Source organism: Hypomesus nipponensis, chromosome 18, assembly GCF_054491055.1.
Source record: "Hypomesus nipponensis isolate SF chromosome 18, ASM5449105v1, whole genome shotgun sequence".
NCBI classification, from domain to species: domain Eukaryota; kingdom Metazoa; phylum Chordata; class Actinopteri; order Osmeriformes; family Osmeridae; genus Hypomesus; species Hypomesus nipponensis.
This window is the reverse complement of record NC_140378.1, coordinates 4,452,501-4,473,394: the sequence shown is the minus strand read 5'-3', so window position 1 is coordinate 4,473,394 and position 20,894 is coordinate 4,452,501. Positions and strand designations below refer to the sequence as shown.

At 45.9% G+C, this 20,894-nt stretch overlaps 2 protein-coding genes across 5 annotated transcripts in view; both read left to right on the top strand.

The window, feature by feature from the left end:
* The first annotated feature begins 119 nt into the window (after positions 1-119).
* Positions 120-14,032, top strand: top1b (DNA topoisomerase Ib). Its single transcript, XM_084679516.1, has 21 exons — positions 120-600; positions 882-906; positions 2,802-2,898; positions 3,304-3,424; positions 3,587-3,645; positions 3,917-4,036; positions 4,144-4,240; positions 4,353-4,438; positions 4,756-4,871; positions 5,071-5,192; positions 5,970-6,092; positions 6,364-6,551; positions 7,844-7,988; positions 8,147-8,290; positions 8,870-9,055; positions 9,832-9,900; positions 10,008-10,122; positions 10,405-10,532; positions 10,781-10,875; positions 11,285-11,434; positions 12,668-14,032. Exons 1-21 carry the CDS (start codon positions 568-570, stop codon positions 12,768-12,770), a joined length of 2,322 nt encoding a protein of 773 aa, XP_084535642.1. The 5' UTR covers positions 120-567; the 3' UTR covers positions 12,771-14,032.
* Positions 14,033-15,023: 991 nt separating this feature from the next.
* plcg1 (phospholipase C, gamma 1) overlaps positions 15,024-20,894 on the top strand; it is a 26,949-nt gene continuing 21,078 nt past the window's right edge. For 3 of the 4 annotated variants that reach the window (XM_084679460.1, XM_084679459.1, XM_084679457.1), the window contains exons 1-2: positions 15,024-15,294; positions 15,981-16,268. In XM_084679460.1, the coding sequence (XP_084535586.1) occupies positions 16,052-16,268 (217 nt within the window). In that variant the 5' untranslated portion in view covers positions 15,024-15,294; positions 15,981-16,051. The other variant, XM_084679458.1, reaches the window with a different exon arrangement.

The following is a 20,894-nucleotide window of genomic DNA, read 5'->3' as shown; positions in this document are numbered from 1 at the left end:
TCTTAATGAAGCCTGGAACTGCAGTTGATCAGCTATTCTCTTTCTTAGTCATTTGCTATTGCTCTTGGTCTCCTCATAAACTTGCTCTCACTCCTACAAAATATAAAAATGACCAATTTTAGCCTCTCCGTTAGTCCTAGATACAGTTTCATTGGATTTTATCTTTCTATGTTTTGTTTTGTTATTCTATGCTATTTTTTAAAGACTGTTTTAATTAGAATAAACATAATATATGCATATTTGATGAGCCTTCGTTCTTTAGAATATTTCAATCAAATTCACCCGTCGTTATCCAACTGTATGGAACTTTCTTGTGAAGCTTGACTCTTATTATTGATGTTCCATTATAGTGTGTGATCTCGGTAGTTTTTTTTTAGGGAAGCACCATGCTGGACATTTGTTTCTAATAGACACTTTGATATGGGCATGCGCAGTTGCCGAAAATTTGGACTTAGCCCAGTGCGCAACGACTCCATTCCACAGACAGTCTAAGCTTTCCTCTTGTTAACATCGCATCTTTTACATTGGACATCGCGTCTTCTGTATCTGAATTAAAGCTACTTGACAATGAGTGGAGATCATGGTCATAAAGACTCTCAGGTAGCATACTTTGTCAAAACTACTATTGTTTTGCTCTGCCTTGTCAAATAAGTCGTTTTTTCCATCTGACTGTTAGTGACAGGGACTGGTACAATTGATGATTAAATAGTAGATCAGTAAATAAGTTTATTTGATTATTTCGTTACACGTTTGCGATAGGCTACATGGAAACAATCGCTGTGTTCACATCTCAAAATATTTTCTTCCTGTTGTTATGTGATAATCCATACCGGCATATAAGAAATAAAACGATTTAATGTATTTATTTTTATGTTTCGTAGGTCAATTCTGGATCTAAAGCCAATGGTAAGTCCATTGATAATAAATGTGTTGTCAATCTGTATGATTTGCCTGTTTTTCACAAGCTATCTTGATTCGTTGCCTACACTCTTAGTTCATAAAGGACAGAAATGGCGTCCCAGAGACTAAGTCCCTTCTCCTCCACTCTGTTGCGGCTATTGTTCAAAAAGAGGGCCTAGAAAATATACTTACGGTTTAGTGTATTTAGATCTGATGCAAAATATGGGTAGCGGTATACATTGTGTTTCCCAAGCAGACATTCGTGTAATTATATGAATGTGCAATAATGCCTAATTTTGCAGCTGAAAGTAGCAAAATGGGGGTTGAGGACTTAGTCTCTACGCCATTTTCTTTTCCCCTATCTAGTAGCCACAGTACCGATCTGTGAAAGAACAGTTAGCCGCGATATGGAGGTGAAAGCGGGGACCATAAAGCCGCTGTGAACCATGGCTCCTGGCTTGTATATATTGTAACCACATCACTACATCCTTTTATTCTCAAACAGGGCACCTTGACAAATATATTGCTATGACTTTGTATTTTTTTAAGCAACTTAAGACGATAGTTTTGGAAAGGTTCATGCGTTTTAATCCGAATAAGACGCTCCTACTCATCTTCATTTACATACTTGATATGTAAAATAGCCTATTGATTTTCGTAATCACATATTATTTTGAATCAAGCCTGAGTTTTCTATCTCTGTTATTGTTCCTTTGGCAATAGTGGACCCCCATAACCAAATCCCATGACAGTGTCAGTGGGACACCTCAAGGTGATGATCAAATGCAGGAATAAGCAACCAAGAAACATATGCAGCCGTTTGACAAACCAAAAAGTATACAAAATGACAAACTCCGAGTCAAATTGAGAATTTTGTTTATGTTCAACAACATTCCAAATCACATGCATGAACTTGAAAATCTCTCACTCAAATGCAGCCCCCACAGCAGCTAAAGACCCAGTAGTTTACTACACATTCGTTGATATTTTGTGCATGCATCATCTGATGTGGGGGTATGCATGTGGAGGCTGTATTAAATCTAGTTTGTTCTGATAACAGATATGCCAGCTCTGGGAGAGGGGAAAAAATCTCACAAATGCCCCCTCCCTTCCATTGCCACAGACAACATATCCCTCCTACCTCCCTCTGAGCTATCTCTTTCTCTTTTTGGAGCCACACAGGTAGAGAGGATGGCTTATGTTCTGACTGTCAATTGCCCTGTCCCAGTTTTGACTTGTCACAGTCAGAGGTAGGGTGCACAGGCATATTTTTCCAGGTCTTTCTGATGTGGATCAGAAAGACCCAGAAAAACAAAAACAGATTGACTCCAAGTCAGGAAAACAACAAGTTCTCCTCATCGCCATTAAGGCTGTCTGAAAGTCAGTATGAATTGTTTAAGGACCGAGTACGAGTCATAATATTCTTTTTCTGGTACTCGCCGATAACAATACCGATACCGACACATTTATAAATAAATAAATTTCTTTTTTTTTCTCTTTTTTTTTTGTTGGTGAGACTAATGAATGTAGGACAGCTTCTTTATTATTACTCGAATAAAAAACATATTTTTATTTGCTTATCACAAACTTATAGCAACAACCTTCAAATAAAAAGTATCGGTTTTTGGTATTAAGTACATGAGTTTGGTATTGGGCCCGATACCGTTACTGGTACAATTCCTAAAAGTCAGCATATACGCAGTTAGGCCTATATATTTTATTCCCTGAAAGTGAAACGTTATTTTTGCATACATCAACCACTTGCAGGGCGACACCTAAGACAACGTCAACCTAAACTGCCTGGTAACAACCGAAACATACTCAGGTTTCATAGTGGTCATGGAGTTGCCATTGTTTCGTGGGACCGCCGCCAAACAAGTAACCCTCAACTTTTGTCCCAGATCCCCACAGACACAAGGACAGGCACAAAGAGAAGGAGCACAGACACAAAGACCAAAAGAAAGACAAGGAGCGCGAGAAATCCAAGCACAGCAACAGGTATGTCAGGTAATGTTTTGGGTACCTTTTTCTCGCCCCCTCCTGTTCTCCGCAGTCATGAGGACCTTCAGATAGCTACGTACACGTCCTTCATGACACCCGGACAACAACTGATACTTGGCCGTAGGACAGCATTTTCTTCTTGTTGTTATGGGTGACATCTGACCAGTAATCCTTGACATCGTTACAGCTGAAGATGTAACAGCGACATTAAAGGCATTGCTAACGTCAGTGATAACGGCTACATGTCATAAACAATACCATGTGAAATATATAGGGCGCCTGTCTGTATTCGATCCTGTCAGGTATTCTGTTTGCTATTGGACCCCAACATCTTTGTGTCTGTGTCTGTGTCTGTCTGTCTGACCGCCCGACCCCTGACCCCGTGACCTCGTCTGTCCCCAGCGAACACAGAGAGCACTCGGAGAAGAAACACAGAGACAAAGAGAAGGAGAAGCCTACGCCCAACGAAGGCAGCGCAGACAGACACAGGGACAAACACAAGGACAAGAGGAGAGATGACAAGGTCAATTCTCTTGATATGAAGGGGGAAGAGACTCGCATCCACATGAACGCATCTCGAGTGTTGTTGTAGCTGATGGAACACGTCCGTGTCCAATAGGTCATGGGGATGCCCTTGTTCATGGATGCCATTGTTGATTGCCTGCTTCTCCTCTGTTCCTTGCAGACCAAGTCCTCCCATGTTGATGGCAAGCCTAAAAAGGAAAAGGAAAATGGTTATTCAAGGTAAACAGAATCTGATTGGATTTCCTGTGTTATTTTTTTGCAAACCCCCGAATCATAATGTGATTTAGAATCAATTGGGAATTGGGTCGTTTAGACTGACCACACCTGGGTCCAATACTATATAACATCCTCCCTGGCTTTCAATGGTATTTGATGTCATTTAATGTTGAATCATGTGAGCGATCTCTCGTTTGGGGGTTGGCTCCCGAAAACCCCCGAAACGAGCGCACCCTGCGTGGCCCAGTGGTGAGGATGCTGTGTGTCGTCTCAGGGACACGTGGAGCAGCCCAAGTCCCCCTGTCGTGAAGAGCGAGCCGGAGGACGACAACGGCTTCTCCCCTTCCCCCAAACACAACAAGCCCCTGAAGAGGGAACGCGACCACGAGGACGAGTGAGTCCCTTCGTTTCGGTTACTTGTCATTGTGCCATTCAAACGGTTGACTTACCAAGCAGGCTCTAGGGGACGGGTTGAACCCCCTCTTGGTGTTCTGTGTTCAGATTCGAGAGCAAGCCCAAGAAAGTCAAGGCGGAGAACGGCAAGAGGGCGAAGAAGAGGAAACCGGAATACGAGGAGGAGGAAGACGAGGAGGAAGAGGCAAGTGCCCGCCTGCTCGGCTCCGACCAAGGAAGTGGCCACACAGATGACCTCCCTCGTTCTCTCTCAGTTTCCTTCCCCTCCGCTCATTCTCCCGTGCGTTCACTTCCAGGACGTCAAACCCAAGAAGAAGACGAAGGACAAAAAAGGAGGAGAGGGCAAGAAGGCCAAGAAGGAGCCAGAGGAGAAGTGGAAATGGTGAGTGTGTCGCCGAAGCGGCTCGCGCGGTTCACTGTTTCAGAACAGCCCCGGGGGCATTCGCACCACGTCCTGTGCGGGCAGGGTACATCCAGCACTCGCACGACTAGTTAGCAGATGTTGTGCGGAGTAAATGGACTGCATTTATAGAGCGCTTTTCTACCTTAGCGGCGCTCAAAGTAGTTGAGTAGCTGAGTATCAGCTAGCCTGTCTCTATTTGATATTTTCCTTACAAATGTCCCGTTTTCCTTTCGGGGGTTGACTTCCCCTCTGGACTCTGTTCCTGGCCCTCCTGGTGGGGCCTCTGGGCTGTGCAGGTGGGAGGAGGAGAGGGCCACAGACGGCTCCAAATGGAGGTTTCTGGAACACAAGGGCCCGGTGTTCGCCCCTCCTTACGAGCCACTACCTAACCATGTCAAGTTCTACTACGACGGTTAGTCACTGTGTGTGTGTGTGTAGTAGTAGTAGTAGTTGTATTACCGACTACGGCACTTCATTTTGATACAGACGATTGATGGAGATTTTAACCTCTCCTCTCTTTCTTTTTCTGGTCTCTCTCTCTCTTTCTGTTTCTTCCCATATATCTCGCACATCTCTCTCATTCTGTCTCTCGTTCATCCCTCCCTCCGTAGGTAAGCCCTTCAAACTGAGCCCCTCAGCGGAGGAGGTGGCTACGTTCTTTGCCAAGATGCTGGATCACGAGTACACCACCAAGGACATCTTCAGGAAGAACTTCTACAAAGACTGGAGAAAGGTGAGGAGGAGGCCCTGACAGACAGACAGACAGACAGACAGACAGACAGGGATGCCATTGGTCAGATTTACAAGCTGAGGAGGGATCTGTTTTTTTTTTTTTCACTTTTTTTGTCCTCTCTCTCTTCTCTCTTTCTCTCTCTCTCTCTATCTCTCTCTCTCTCTCTCTCTCTCTCTCAATTCAATTCAATTGGCTTTATTGGCATTAAGAAACAAATGTTCATATTGCCAAAGCAACGCTGGAACCACAGAACACAATATTAAAACACAAAACAATATTCATATTGTTACTATTGATGTCAGTATACTATTGATGTTACCGGATAATACAATATCAATCAAACATGACAAATTCAATTGAATTGAAAGATTAAAGGAAACTTTACCATAACCTTAAGTACCTTATTATATATACATATATACACATACACGTCAGTCACACACACGGTATATGTTGTGCTTGTGCTTTGTGTGTGTGCATTGTGTGTCCAGGTCACTCACTGTCTCTCAGGTTGTGGCATACTGATACATACTGGGCAGCAAGGTATGCTCTGTCTCCTTCTCCTAGGAGTATTTTTACCTTTGAGAGGTCACCAAGACCTTTGAAATCTGAGGTTACAGAGTGGAATTTGTTCCAGTAACCATTTCTTACATCACTGAATGTTTCACATTGTAGGAGGAAGTGCACCTCTGTCTCAACCTCACCTTTCGAACAGTGACCCCATATTCTCTCTCTCTCTTCTCTCTCTTCTCTCTGTCTTCTCTGCTCTGACCCCAGGAAATGATCCCGGAGGAGAAGTCCAAGATCACAGACATGAACAAGTGCAACTTCACCGAGATGAGCGAATACTTCAAGGCTCAGTCGGAGGCCAGGAAACAGATGTCCAAAGAGGAGAAACTGGTGAGACACACATACACACACTTAGACACGTCAGGCAATACATGTGCATATACATGCATGTGTGTGTTATATATATTCAAATGAACGGTCGTTAAGCTCTGCAGAAGCCTAATAACGACCATTCATGTGAATCAGGTGTGTTGGAGCCAGAAAACATCCAGAACATACAGGACAGTAGCCCTGAGGAGCAGGATTGAAGACCACTGTTCTAGAATATTCTTACAAAGCAGGTATTAAGCCCTAACATCTTCTTTCCCTACACCAATGGTAGAAAATCAAAGAGGAGAACGAGAGGATCCTCCAGGAGTATGGCTTCTGCATCATGGACAACCACAAGGAGCGGATCGGAAACTTCCGGATCGAGCCCCCGGGTCTGTTCAGGGGGCGCGGGGACCACCCCAAGATGGGCATGCTGAAACGCCGCATTCGCCCCCAAGACATCATCATCAACTGTAGCAAGTGAGTGGTCTCTCCTTCAGCACCGTCATCGTCCTCTCAGCCGCGGTCGTTCTGGGTTGTCGTGCATCACTGATACATAACCGAATACACACGTTATGCCGCGTCACAGTACACAGGGCGTGTCGTTTTGTGTTCCTACCACAAGGGGGCCCTCCATGTATAGCAATGGCATCCAGTATCCACCATGACGTCACCATGGCAATGTGTGTGTGTGTGTGGGAACTGGTGCATGTGTGTGGGTGTGTCTCGTTGGCCCGTGAGAAGAGGACATGTTGACAGGAGGTTGTTGATGGGGTGCCGAACACCCGAGGAGACTTTTAACGTTTGTTTTTGCGAGCCCCCGGAGCTGTTAACGGCATCTTTTAGATTCCGATATGTACGCACGCACACGCGCACGCACAAAACGTACATCGCATGCAACGCACACAAACATCCTCCCCCCCCCAGCTCGTACCCTGCCCTGTCCCACCCTCCCCGACCCCCATTGTTGTGTCCCTCTGTTCTGCTCCCCACCTCCTATTTGGGACCCGGCCCACCCCTAGTTCCCCCCTCCCCCTCTTCTCCTCCGTATCTTACAACCATCTCTTGTTGTGATTGCCTGAGGATATTTTTAGCCTCGAAGTGTTCTCGTTTGTTGTTCCCTTGCTTTGTCCTCTCTCTCTCTCTCTCTCTCTCTCTCTCTCTCTCTCTCTCTCTCTCTCTCTCTCTCTCTCTCTCTCTCTCTCTCTCTCTCTCTCTCTCTCTCTCTCTCTCTCTCTCTCTCTCTCTCTCTCTCTCTCTCTCTCTCTCTCTCTCTCTCTCTCTCTCTCTCTCTCTCTCTCTCTCTCTCTCTCTCTCTCTCTCTCTCTCTCTCTCTCTCTCTCTCTCTCTGTGTGTGTGAGCTTGTTTTTGTGTATCGGTGTGTCTGTTCATGCACGCGTCTGTGTGTGCAAATGAAGTCTTCCAGGCCAGTTGCGGTAAGTTGTTTCTCATGTAAACACGGTCACATTGTGTGTGTGTGCTGATGATGACAATGCTCTGTGGCTGTTTACTCGTCTCCTCTGTGTCACAGGCGGGTAGTGTTCCTGGTAGTGTAGCCTGTGTGTGTGTGAGTGTGTGTGCACGAGAGAGAGAGAAATAATCTAGAATTTGACACAGAAGAGTTCAACACATGACTGAGACATACATACATGAGAGAAATCCCGTCACCTGTGTGCATACGTACAGTGCCGAACGTGAGTTCCGCCCCAGCTCCATTATGCCGGAGCTCATCCTGAGAGTGTCCACTAGCTCCCTCTTCCCTCTCCCCTCAGGGACTCCAAGCACCCTAAAGCCCCCCCAGGCACGCACTGGAAGGAGGTTCGTCATGACAACAAGGTCACATGGCTGGTGTCGTGGACAGAGAACATCCAGGGTTCCATCAAGTACATCATGTTGAACCCCAGCTCCAGAATCAAGGTGCACGTGACCTTTCACCCTCACCCTCTCCCCCCAAACCCGAACGTTTTCAACTCTTATTTAACCTTCACCTTGCGTATGTTTGTGGCTGTCTGCTTGTGTGTGCGTGTGCCTGTGTGTGTGGCTGTGTGTGTGTGTGTGTGCCTGGGTGTGTGTAGGGGGAGAAAGACTGGCAGAAGTATGAGACGGCCCGGCGCTTGAAGAAGTGTGTGGACCGCCTGCGGGCCCAGTACCGGGAAGACTGGAAGTCCAAGGAGATGAGGATCCGACAGAGATCTGTGGCCCTTTACTTCATAGACAAGGTGAGGGCCCCCAGGAACCAGGATCCTTCCAGACGACATGGACACAGGAACTCCCTTTATGTGAACTCTGCTTTCTCAATGATCAGATGGACTATGTAGCTTTTGGTTCATTTACAGTGTACACTATGTAAAACACTTTTATGTAACGTTTTACGTTTCATGTGATGGTATCAGGGTTTAAGCCTTTAAATTCATGTTCTATAGTTTGTACCGTATGTAAAGCTATGCATAGTTCACCCACAACACACCGGTTTGCACTTACCAGGACGAACGGGATTTGAACTACTATATAGTGTCGATTTATGTTGTAACCAGACTGAATTCAGGGTTTTGTACATGAAACATTTTGTTGTTGCCTGTGCTACTGTAACATTGCAGCCCCCCCCCCCCCCACCCATGAGGATCCACTCTACTTGTCCATACTCTACTTCACTACTCTACTCAACTTGACTCTACTATATAATACTCTACTCTTCTCTAATTGACTCTACTCTGCTCCGTTCGACTCGACTCGACTCAGCTCTATTCTGACAGTTCAGCTGTTTCCACACCACTGACCCAGGCTGTGTGTCCCCCCAGCTGGCCCTGCGGGCGGGCAACGAGAAGGAGGAGGGAGAGACGGCCGACACGGTGGGCTGCTGCTCCCTGAGGGTGGAGCACATCAGGCTCTACCCCAAGATGGACGACCAGGAGTTTGTGGTGGAGTTTGACTTCCTGGGAAAGGACTCCATCCGCTACTACAACAAGATCCCTGTGGAGAAGAGGGTGAGGGGAGGAGAGGAGAGGGAGGGAGGGAGGGAGGGAGGGAGGAGGGAGGGGGAGGGAGGGGAGGGAGGGAGGGAGGGAGGGAGGGAGGGAGGGAGGGAGGGAGGGAGGGAGGGAGGGAGGGAGGGAGGGAGGGAGGGAGGGAGGGAGGGAGGGAGGGAGGGAGGGAGGGAGGGAGGAACCGTAGGGGGGAAGGCGGTGGGGATTTTTGGTATGAGGGGGGAAGTTTTGTGAAGTCGTGTTTTCCATTTCAGGAGGGCAGTTTAGTCAGTGACGAAGGGCTTGTTTGATGCCTGTTAATGGCTTAGTGTTGATTTATGCTTTAGCAAGGGGGAGCAGGAGAGGGTGTGTGTGTGGGTGTGTGTGTGTCAGAGGGAGGATGTTTGCACAGACAGGTGATCCAGACCCTAAAAGCTTTCCGTCAGCCCTGCCTCAGGAGGTCTGTTTCCTGCTATTGCTGGCACACACACACACTCTTTTCACACACACACACACACACACACACACACACACCTTCTGTCACACTCTCTCTCTGCCTCACGTACACACGTTGACTCTCTGCACCACCGTGCAATGGTGTGTACGCACACACGCTCAACCTGTGTCGTAACACCTGTCCATTCCATCTGGATCAGGAGACAGAGGGCCCCCTACTGGTTGTCACCTCACTCTGCAGCTTTGACCATGAGCCGCTCACTGTAGACCACGTTGGATGACGTGCCCGTGAAGAGCCCTGGAGAGCGTGTTTGTACGAGAGCATCTGTCTTCTTTTCCAGGTGTTTAAGAACCTTCAGCTGTTCCTGGAGAACAAACAGCCCGAGGACGACCTGTTCGATCGACTCAATGTGAGCGGCACACGAAGCGACGCGCGCGCACACGTCCACATCAACCCCAGCCCATAGTCACCCCTCCCCCCTGCATATGACGTGAATCCCTCTCTCCCTCCCCCCAGACGTCCATCCTGAACAAGCACTTGCAGGAGCTGATGGACGGGCTGACGGCCAAGGTGTTCCGCACCTACAACGCCTCCATCACTCTCCAGCAGCAGCTTAAGGAGCTCACCAGCTGTGAGTGACAGTCTTCTTCGCTCCCCAGGGTCTCAGAGACACACTAGGCACCACAGACCCATCTTCTCGCTCACTGAAGACTGCTAGAATAGAGTGGAAATGGTGCCGGGCTGGAATCATTGTTTGGATTTTGGTGTATTTATTTTTGTATTCTTTTTTTTTTTTTTTTTTTTTACAGTGGAAATCAATGTGTTTTTGAATAGTAGCAGATGGTGTCCTCATATGATTCTCTGTCGGTAAACAATAAACAAATGTTGCCCCCTCCTCCCTCCCTGTGCGCAGCGGATGAAAGCATCCCAGCCCAGATCCTGTCTTACAACCGGGCCAATCGTGCCGTCGCTATACTCTGTAACCACCAGAGGGCGCCACCCAAGACCTTTGAGAAGTCCATGCTGAACCTGCAGACCAAGGTAAACCCAGACATGCCATCTATTCCCACCAGGTACTCCTCCTTGCAATATCATCCCGTCATTGACCTCTGTGGAATACATGGAATACATTCGCGCCTGAATAGGATTTGTTTTCCGACGCGATCCTGAACCAAAACCAAAACGCTGGGACACAACACACGCATGCACTGTGTATTTGACAGGGGATTTCACTTGTCCTCTCGCTGGGACTGTTTGTGAAACCTGCGCTTTGTGTCTCCTGACGGCAGATAGACGAGAAACAGCAGCAGCTGTCGTCGGCCAGGAAGCAGCTGAAGAGTGCCAAGGCAGAGCACAAAGCCTCGCACGACGACAAGAGCAAAAAGTGCGTAAGAACGTCTGCCAAGTGGGACGGGATGGGGCCAAGACGGATTGATACTGCTCATTAGGCCGTGTCCTGCTCAGTGGTCTTCAGCCCCGGTCCTCTGGACCTCACTGTCCTATACGTTCTAGATGTTTCCCTGCTCCGACACACCTGATTCAAGTGAATGGGTAATTCGGCTCTGCCGTAGCCTGATAAGCGACTCCATTTGAGTCGGTTGGAGCAGGGAAACATCCACAACATACAGGACAGTGGGCCCTCGACGACCGACAGCGCCCACTTTCACATGCTGTTCACAGGGACAAGTCCACGTGTGTGTATCTTGTTTGTAGGCATCGACATACTTCATGTGTGCATGCTTGTGCGTTGTGTTTTTTTTGGCGTGCGTGTGTGTGTGTGTGTGTGCGCGCAGGGCCGTGGAGGTGAAGAGGAAGGCCGTGCAGAGGATCGAGGAGCAGCTGATGAGGCTGCAGATGCAGGCCACCGACAGAGAGGAGAACAAGCAGATTGCCCTGGGAACCTCCAAACTCAACTACCTGGACCCACGCATCTCGGTGGCGTGGTAAGATGGAGGGAAGGACTCTCTCTCTCTCTCTCTGCCAGCCAATCACATATTACCCCCGCCACTCCCCCCCCCCCCCCCGTACTCTTACCAATGGTCTAATCTCATCTTTGCTGGAAGGTTTCAATTGGAGCTTTCTTTCTGCGCTCCTCCCTCGCCCCATGCCCGAGGTGGGACGACACGGTCCCATAAAAAATGAACCGAAACATCTAGTCATACAGCAGACAGGTGCATGTATTTTTAATGGCCTCCAAAGAGCAGAGCAGGGCACAGCTGCACCGAGTTGTCAGGATCTGGGGCCTTCGAGGTGAGGGAGTTGGTGTCAGCGGTGGTGACATGAAGCAGGAAGCCACTCGTGCATTGTGGGACGGCGGCAGCTGAGAAAACCAAAGAAGAAGAGAGCGGGGGGGGGGGGAGGGGGCGGAGGGAGAAACAAGCGAGCATCAGAAACAATGGGGTTTGTTTCAGAGGCAGGAGAGCCTCCCACCACGAGGCTCCTTCCTCTGGAAGGGGGGGCCGGGGCGAGGAGGCCAGGCAGAGGCCCAGCCCCACACTGTCTCTGGGATGAATGGAGGGCCGGGCCGGGAGACCAGGGACCCACAGTCCACCCTCGCTCACCCTGGGTCCACAGGGCTATTCTGGGAAGGCCTCCCTCTCTCTCCAGCACAATGGATGCAGGAATGCCTCTGTTTCTAGCAGGGCTGGTGGTGTAGGGATGTGTCCCCCCCTAATCCACCCTTATGGGTGGTGCAGAGAAACCCCAGGTCTATGTTTTCGGGTGGGGTGGGGGTCAACAGTCCCAGAGAAGGTCATTAAGAAAGATTGATTTGGGCATTGTATATGTAATGTAAATGGGACCATTTAAGCACTATTTCACATGTGGCAGGTCTAAAGAATGGGAGAGGGAGTGAGAGAGGGAGTGAGAGAGGGAGTACTCTTTGTCATTTAGCTTCAACTCCCTGGGGCCCTGTTTGGCTGGTGTAGAGCACAGGGCTTATCCTTAAATAAACTCATGTTACCTTGGAAAAGGGAGGGGGGGGGATAAATGATCTTCATGAGACACTCCTTTTTAGTCATGCAAAAAGATACATCAACGAAACAGTATCTCTTGCCTTTTTAAATCTTTTGTTTTGTGCTTTGCCCATTTCAAGATATTTCACCGTTTTTTTTTGCCACAGGTTGGACCATTGTTCTAGAAAATGCATTTCTCACAGAGCCTACTCTTTCTTCCAGGTGCAAGAAGTATGACGTTCCTGTCGAGAAGATCTTCAACAAAACACAGCGAGAGAAGTTTGCTTGGGCAATCGACATGGCCGATAAAGACTTTGAGTTCTGAATCCTGTTTTTAATTTTGCTAACCTTTTATACCTTTGATTGTAGACACGTTAGTTCACTGAAATAAGTGAGGAGAAGGAAAGGAATTGTAGAGGCATTAAAAGGCAAACTAAGCGTTGTCAATGAAAACAACTCCGATTAATAGATGGAGACGGGAGAATGAACTGATCAATCGTCGAAAGGGTCTCACTGCAAAACATAGCGGTGTGTTTCACCAAGCCTAGCAGATGAGGGATTTTCTTTTCGCCAACGAGCGCTATGATTTGCAGCCGCCTCACAGCTTTGTGTCTCTGCTGCTTCTCACATTCTGTATCTCACTGAGATTTATTCTTTATTGAGAAATGCTATATTATAATAGTAGAATGCATTAGTATTGAATTCTTCAGAAAGAGGACCCACGGCACGCCTGGTAACTGTAATGTGTATGCGAAACAATTGTGTATGCGTACGTATGGGTGTGAGAGTGTGCAGTCCCTGTAGAGATTGTGGGAGTGTTGAGATGCTTATGAGATCTGGAAGACAAGCCTGATGAAGGTGAACACAGCAAAGAGGAAGAATCTAGCACTATGCTCGTGTACTTTTAGCGCACAGAATGTGACTTGCATTTTTCTTTCATTTCATCGTTTATTTCAGGGATGTATCTATTTCTCAGTACATACTCATGTTATGCTGTTTTCTAAGAGTAACTCGCTTACTGTGGTCAAAAAGCCTCTCTAACTTGTATTTGTAACTTTGTATTTGTGTTTTCGTTTGTCCAAAGGACAACCTTCCCCCAATGTTACTTGAGAAGGCTGCGTTACATTGTGTGTAGGAGCTATAGGTAATAGTTCTTCGAAAAGATAAGGTTATGTGTGAGGGATATGGATTTTGCCAAAAAAAAAACATTGATCATTTCACTATGTTTATATTTTGTACCTCAGTAAAGAGTAGGATGAAGTGTCTTCTATGAAATTATTGACAAAATGTGAAAAACGAACTGTTTTAAATAGCACTTACTTTAGTATTCAAATGTGTGCCATTGTTAATCCTTTAAACATTAAGCTCAGACAGTCAGCTTCTGTTGTTTGCTTATTGTTTGGCTTTGTAGATTTTAGAATAAAAAAACGACTTTCAGCTGATCCCGTGGCTTCAACCGTGTTTGATGGTTTTCAGGGGATCTCCTTTCAAACAAATAATGACGTCACACTTGAAATGACCTAAATTAAAACATTATCTAAGAGACACCCACACAGAGAGAGAGAGAGTTAAGAGTTACTCATTAAAGTTCCCAGTACACAAAACGAAATCGAATCCTGTAAGATAATTAACAGTGGTCTTTGAGGGGAGGGTCGGAGAACGGGGGGAGGGGAGGGGGGGGGGGTTCGCAATCCAATTCTCAACGACCTGATTGCCTTTAGGAGAGGGTGAGGTAATGTTTTGTGCTGACTGGCAGGTCTACTATAAGGATCCTGTTTCACATGCTGTATGTTTGTGCATCACGGTTGCATCAGACTTTTAAACTGGTCATCAAATCTGTCTCAAGTCTATCAAAACATGAAAGTAATGTAGATCTTCTTGAATTGTCTCGTTTTAGAATAGTAGCTGGGGATTTAGTCAACTCATAATAACCTTATAACTCCTTTCAAATATGTCAAATATGTAACCATTCCCATGATGGAGGACGGGCAATTAATTTAATGAATGTATTAGTCCAAAACTGGGCTTCAGTCTGACTCACCTGATGGTGGACAACAACACGGGTTCTTGTCCTAAACATGCGGGTCTTTGTCGAAGTGAGGGAAAGAATGAGCAAAACTGAGCGTGAGAGCCCCCAAACAGCGCACGGGCCATCATGTAGGTGTCGGCCCACTCTGCACAACTGGAATGCGAAAACATAAAGGTGTGACCAACAGTTGTAGGCTTAACCTCACCACCACTTGAACTGGTTATATGGACCATGTCCAACTCTATTACTCACACGCAATTGTTGGCTAATATTACCTGAAAATTGAAAATTAGGGAAGCAGGTCGTTTGTTCTCCAGTGTTGATAATAAGCTATTACTTTTATTTGAATTAGGCCTATGTGTCTTGGTCTTGGAGAAATTATTTGGTATTAGATGGTTTCAATAACCAGTGGTGATTAGCTATGGTTAGTTAGTAAGAGGAAATAATAGATCATTCTTAAGTGATCCAGCTAACATGTGGAAAGTTGCTGTATCTTTAAGAGGCCGATCTATCTGATGCTTTGTTGTACAGAGGGGCCGGATGGGGGAAGGGCCCGAACTGTGCCTGCCTGGCGGAGACCGACAAACTTGCATATGGCTCTCTCCTTCGATGGATGACGGCTACTGGACCCGAAAGGAAAAGGGGATCTTTCTCAGGACAGGAACGCATTCGCTCTGGCCTACTATGATATAACCACGGAAAAGGGGAAGTCGGGAGGACAAGTTGAACCGTCTGAAATGCAGTCGCCGAGATTGCGGCGATACTCCCTGTTGTTCGCTCTTGTTGTGCTGCTCGCGTGTTCCAGTTGAAATTTCAGACGGTAAGGAGAAGGAATATCTAGGCTCCAGCAAAGACGGAAAAACATCACGGAAAGCTTTTGCTACCCTGGTTTTGTTGGTGGAGATGTTAGCCATTCTTGGCGAACCACCCTCTAATAGATGGGCAATTCTAACCAACATATAGATCTGAGCAACTGTTATTTTGAATCAGGTAATTGTCTTGCTACAAAAGGGACAACATTTGGACATGGAAGGACACTTTGAAGTTTAGGGAGGAACGATTTCCCCAATCCTTCGGCGAAACATCTGTCTAAACTCTCCTACTAAACGTGTTAGGATTGTAGTTAAAACCTGTGGATTTTTAGTTCATCGTCGTGAGAAAAGTTGTCTAATCCGTTTATTTTCCCATAGTAGGCCTGTGTTTGATTTGCCTGAATCATGCTGTTTGCAGCTGTCATATCATCACCTGTAGGCCTCTTGTAAGGCTATGTGCGAACCGCATGGCAATGTTTTGGCACAACATGTTGATAAGAGCTCCTTGTTTTTCTAATATGTAGGCCCTTCTCATATGAACAGACTAATGATACATTGCTAGTCTGGAATACAAGTTACATTTGACCAGGGGAAGCCTTGTGGGTTCATATGTCTGCAAGTGCATGGTTTTGACAGAGTACATAAAGCCTTACACTCCCATGGTTTCACACGTTTACTCCTTCTTCCCTTGTAGGTATCCCTGTCCATCACTGGGTTATGTAAATTCATCTGAAAGGAAAAGGACAACAAACGAGGGAAGTGGACATGGCGGGAACCACAGGATTCTTTTCCAACGGACCTGTGCCTTGGATAGAGAATGACACGGAGATTAACAATCTTTATCGAGATCTGGAGCTGGGAACAGTGTTGACACTTTTTTACTCAAAGAAGTCCCAGCGGCCAGAGAGGAGGACATTTCAAGTCAAGTTGGAGACAAGGACAATTATATGGACCCGGGGCACAGATAAAATCGAGGGGGAGAGTAAGTATGACCTTTCACACCTCCAGGTGGACTAACAATGGGTAGGGTCAGGTTTGGGTATGCCTTGCTCCCTTGCAAGCTTTTCCAAAATATGGACAGGACATTGAAATATCATTGTAGTGCAGATGTTTGACTTCTATATCAACCATTGTTTTCTGAAGTTAGCCCTGGATAACAAGGTTGAAATGTGGTAAACACAATTTGGCACATTTATGCAGTATGGTGAAAAACCGAACAACAACTCAAAAGAACATACATTTCAGGGGACGCTGTAATGCCCTCAGTAGATTTTTTGTAGCATGAACTACAAGTAAAGCCAAATGAAAATGGAGAATTGGAGAATCACTTTAGTGATTTAATGCCACAGCCCAAGGATCCATTGTTTGAACAAATATCTCAAGATATCAAATGTAGTATCAATGGGTCTAACCCACTTCAAATATAGCCTGAAGGGTGAAACAGATTTCTGTTACAGAAGGGTCGGAAACACGTTGCTATTTTTATGCTTCTCTTACCTACTCGTCAAACAGGTTCTGTAGTGATGTAACTATCCTAAAAATGGTCTGTTTACCTATCATAAGTAGAAACATTTACAAAGAACAACAAAGCTTCAATGAAACTGACGTTTGAATTGCAGTCAGCTTCATCTTGCAGCATAGCGTTCAATCAAGTCTGGAGAAGAAAAAACAAAAAGAATACACAGTTTACAGTTTTGACTTTGTTGGAAAAAGGACAATGGGAGAAAACAAAACTGTTATCCTAGGAAGTGCAAGAGTAACATGCGACATGGTTCTGCAGACAATGTCCTATCAGACACAAGACATCTTAGGCCCTCGGCATTTACCGAACATTGTGTCCGACCTATGAGAGAGGCCTCGCTGCGATCCGTTGATTCTGCTGTCTCCTGGGTAGCAGGATGCCTCCTGCACAGCTGCACTCTGCTCCGGATGCTGCAGTGTTAGCAAAAAAAAAGAAGAAAAAATTGTAGACCATTTGTTGTAAGGCATGCTCTCTGATAGGTTACTGTGAATAGGTGGATAGACATGGTTCCATGTGAGGTCATATTTGTAATTTGATAGTACAGTTGATAGAATGGCTTCGAAGACGGGCTTGTTATGTGGCTTACTGAAATAGCACTGTAACGGATTTACTGGAAGCGTAGGATAGTTTTTAGAACCACTTTGCGATCGCTATTCGGCCCGATTTGTTGATTGCCTGAGGAGACTTGTTTTAACCTTAATGCCTTGCAGTGTGAATTTTTATTTATTCAAATTACTTGCGCATCTCGTAGTCATGTTTTTTGGGGAAAGTCAATTTTCCCACAATGCAAACGACCTTATCACTCTGCTGTTGAAACACTTTCTAAACATCGTAACATAATATTTCCATAAGCTGCCATTGGCCAACAATGATACCGTAATGTTCTTTTTTTTTTTTTTTTTTTACACTGAAAACAATTCCAACCTAATGTACCTAATCTGTTATCATAATTTATTATATGTAGTCTTACTAAACTGAATTTAGTACACACAGGTGGCACATTTTTAAGGACTTCAGCTGACTTCTAATGAATATGCTCCTTTGTGTTTGTCAGCCAGCAACGTTTCTGGTTTGGGCCCACATTCACAGAAGCATCTCTTCCTTTTACATACATTTTTGCCAATGTCAGACGTGCCACTTTGAAGTGCTGTTTGCAAAGTTACAAAGTGGTGAACAACATGAATAGAACATGTTCTCATCCCATTTTGAGACTCTAAACTGCATGCACACTGCTGTGTCAATACTGTCATTTTACTGTTTGGTTATCATGCCGATGCTACTAAACTGCAGTAAAAGTATGGTTCGATTAACTCCAATGGCTGAATATTTTATATCAGTGCTCCATTTATATAGAAGTTACACGGTATTGCAACTGCCCAGTTGGACTGTGTCTACAGTGACCTTATCTTCAGGATCCAGCCCTTAAATCACTGCAACTGCTCCAGAGTCCCAGTTCCTGCTCTACTTAGCTCTACTTTTAACATTGAGCTTTCAGTGTCAGTAAACCAGCTACACTTTCCAACCAACCATCTAGCGCAACAAAAACAGTCACAGAACACCTTTAAAAAAATATTTGTTCTCAAACGAGCCTCGTCTCACAGCCTTATTGTACTGTCAAACTTGTCGAACACACCACATATCATCGCGCGCTAACCCAAAACGGACACGTAGTCTCTTGCATGTGTCACTACTTTGTGGTTTCCCTCTTTTTTTTGGGGGGGGGGGGGGGAAGAACCTGTGCTCAGACTAAGCAGTGAGGAGTCCTTTTCAGTGTTTGTGTGCGCGTGTATTATGGGATGGTTGGTCTGTGCCGCACACTGCTGTTGTCCTTGTTATGTCTATGCGCTTCTTGGAAACCGAGATTCAGACACCCTCAGTGAACCCACCACTTCATTGGGGTAGTATATTAAAAAAAATAAACACAGTTAAATAAATACTAGATACTTTCAGGCCGCCTATGCATGTCTAGGCACTGTCATTACTGTCATGGTCTACTTCAATACTATACAGACTCAGGCCAGTGTCATGTAATACTGGGGCGATTAATGGAACACCATCGTTTACATTCACACCTGACATGCAGCACAGCACATACAGCCAGACATTCTATGGTGTCTTCATATTCGTATTAATCTGCATCGTTGATTCCAATCTTGTTATGCTTACTGTGGTAGTGTTGTTGTGTTCAGTCAAGTACACATCACGCGGGTTTACTAATGTGAAGTTTTGCTATTGTTGGTCCATCATACAATGTTATTTGACTTATGTACCGGACAGTTCATTGATTTTTCAATGTGGGTCTGGCAAGATGCTAGTGGTGTGACAGATTTGTATCTCCGGTGTACCTGTGTTCCACAGCAGCCAGGATATCGTGGCAGCGACATTGTGTTGCTAAGCTAGGTGGTTGTTCGGTCTCTACGTTGTTGTTGTTGTTGTTGTTGGATGGAGTGAAGACTGAGACGTCCCACCAAGCAGGTCTCTGGCGACGATCGATGATGGGTTTTTGTCTATCTATAGGACTAGAGTCAGTCGAGGTTATGTGTCAAGGGTACACGCTGGGTAATCAAGATGAGTAGATGCAAAGCTAGCTTAGTTGCCTTTAGTGGTTTAACAAGTGTTGCTCGTGTCACTCCTCATTCACTCCCACACGATCTCGCCCTTGCCGGGGTTTGAACTCTGGACCTCTGACGTGACTACCTTTTTATAAACACCGCTTTAACCAGCGACGCCACTGAAAAACACGCCTTAATGGCTTCCACGGCAAGGGGTGGGTAGTGTTTATACTGAGTGAGTTGAATCAGTTCAACACGGTTGCAGTAACGGTTAATGCACCGTTGACCACTCAACAGAAACACTTACACTTTTTACACATGGACAATATCTTAGAATGCAATTGGATATTGCACAACTCATCATTTCTTCCTTAGTCGGCTACTTTACACAAACATTTAGAACAGATCCAGACAGGACTAGCTGGACAGAAATTCGTAAATGTGATCAAATACTGCACACATATAGCAAAGTATCGAACGTGTAACCCCTGTGAAAAATCGTAACAAACCGGGCACATAACAGTTGCAACATGGAAACACCCTGCTCCATATATGCACCGGACATTCAGTTCTTTATCTCGAAAGTGCAAAAGCATCCAGATCGCACGTCGACCGTTTGAAGTTCTTTTGAAAGAACTTTCCCTTTCTCCTCAGGTTTTTCTTTCCCTGTCTGTCGTCTTCGTCGGGCTCTGTAGCGACACAGGAATCCCAGCATCGGTCTTCAGAGGAGCCCAAACACAATGCTCTGCCCGAAAGCTTGTGACATGCTGAGTGGAGAAAATAGCAGTAACATCTCTTAAAGAGCGCCATGTCGTGAAATGATCAAGTGAAGGGGATATTATAACACGCTTTAAGGAGGTCATGCTTCCTCTGCAAGGCGTCCAAACCTTCAAGGTCTTAGCTTGGGTCTATATATCTGTGCAAAAGGGTTTCTTGAGGTTCAGGGCTGCCCATCCCCCCCCCCCCACGTCCTGTAGTGAAACTAGGCTGCCGTAAGGGAGGAGAGAGGGAAGGAGGAAGTCTTGCAGAAAGGTGACACCTTTTGACCATCTTAGATTTCCTGAAGAGATTTGACAATGTGTGTTACGTGTCAGCGACTTTTTCTGCTCAATTTCAGTCGGTCGGCGTCTGCAGTCGGCGTGTGTTTTTGCGGCGTTTGAAAGGTTCTTCTAGAAGGATCCCAGAGCAGAAGATGCAGCAAGACGGTCATTGGAGTTTAGACAGAGGCGCTCACAGATGTGCGACACGGCACAGGATGTGTGGTCAGGGCAGGAAGAGGAGCAGGAGTAGAGCGCTCTGTCACACACACACACACACACTCGCACACACCTTTTCTCTGTCTCATATTCTCCAAAGAAATGTCAGCGTGCTTTTCATTCTCAGTGTGCAAACTTCATTCCGATGAGTGTGAACTAAACAGTGAGGCAGAAGTGGCAAAAAGGTGCAAAACATACAATTATGAAAAGAATACATGCAATTACGATGAAACTGTTTTACATACATCAACACATTGAGATCACAATTGGTGCTTGTT

Excerpts from the sequence above, each read along its gene's own strand:
- top1b (XM_084679516.1), top strand. The coding sequence starts at position 568 with ATGAGTGGAGATCATGGTCATAAAGACTCTCAG. Across the intron at positions 601-881 it reads ATGGTCATAAAGACTCTCAG|GTCAATTCTGGATCTAAAGC; the intron begins GTAGCATACTTT and ends TATGTTTCGTAG. Across the intron at positions 4,439-4,755 it reads CCAGAGGAGAAGTGGAAATG|GTGGGAGGAGGAGAGGGCCA; the intron begins GTGAGTGTGTCG and ends TGGGCTGTGCAG.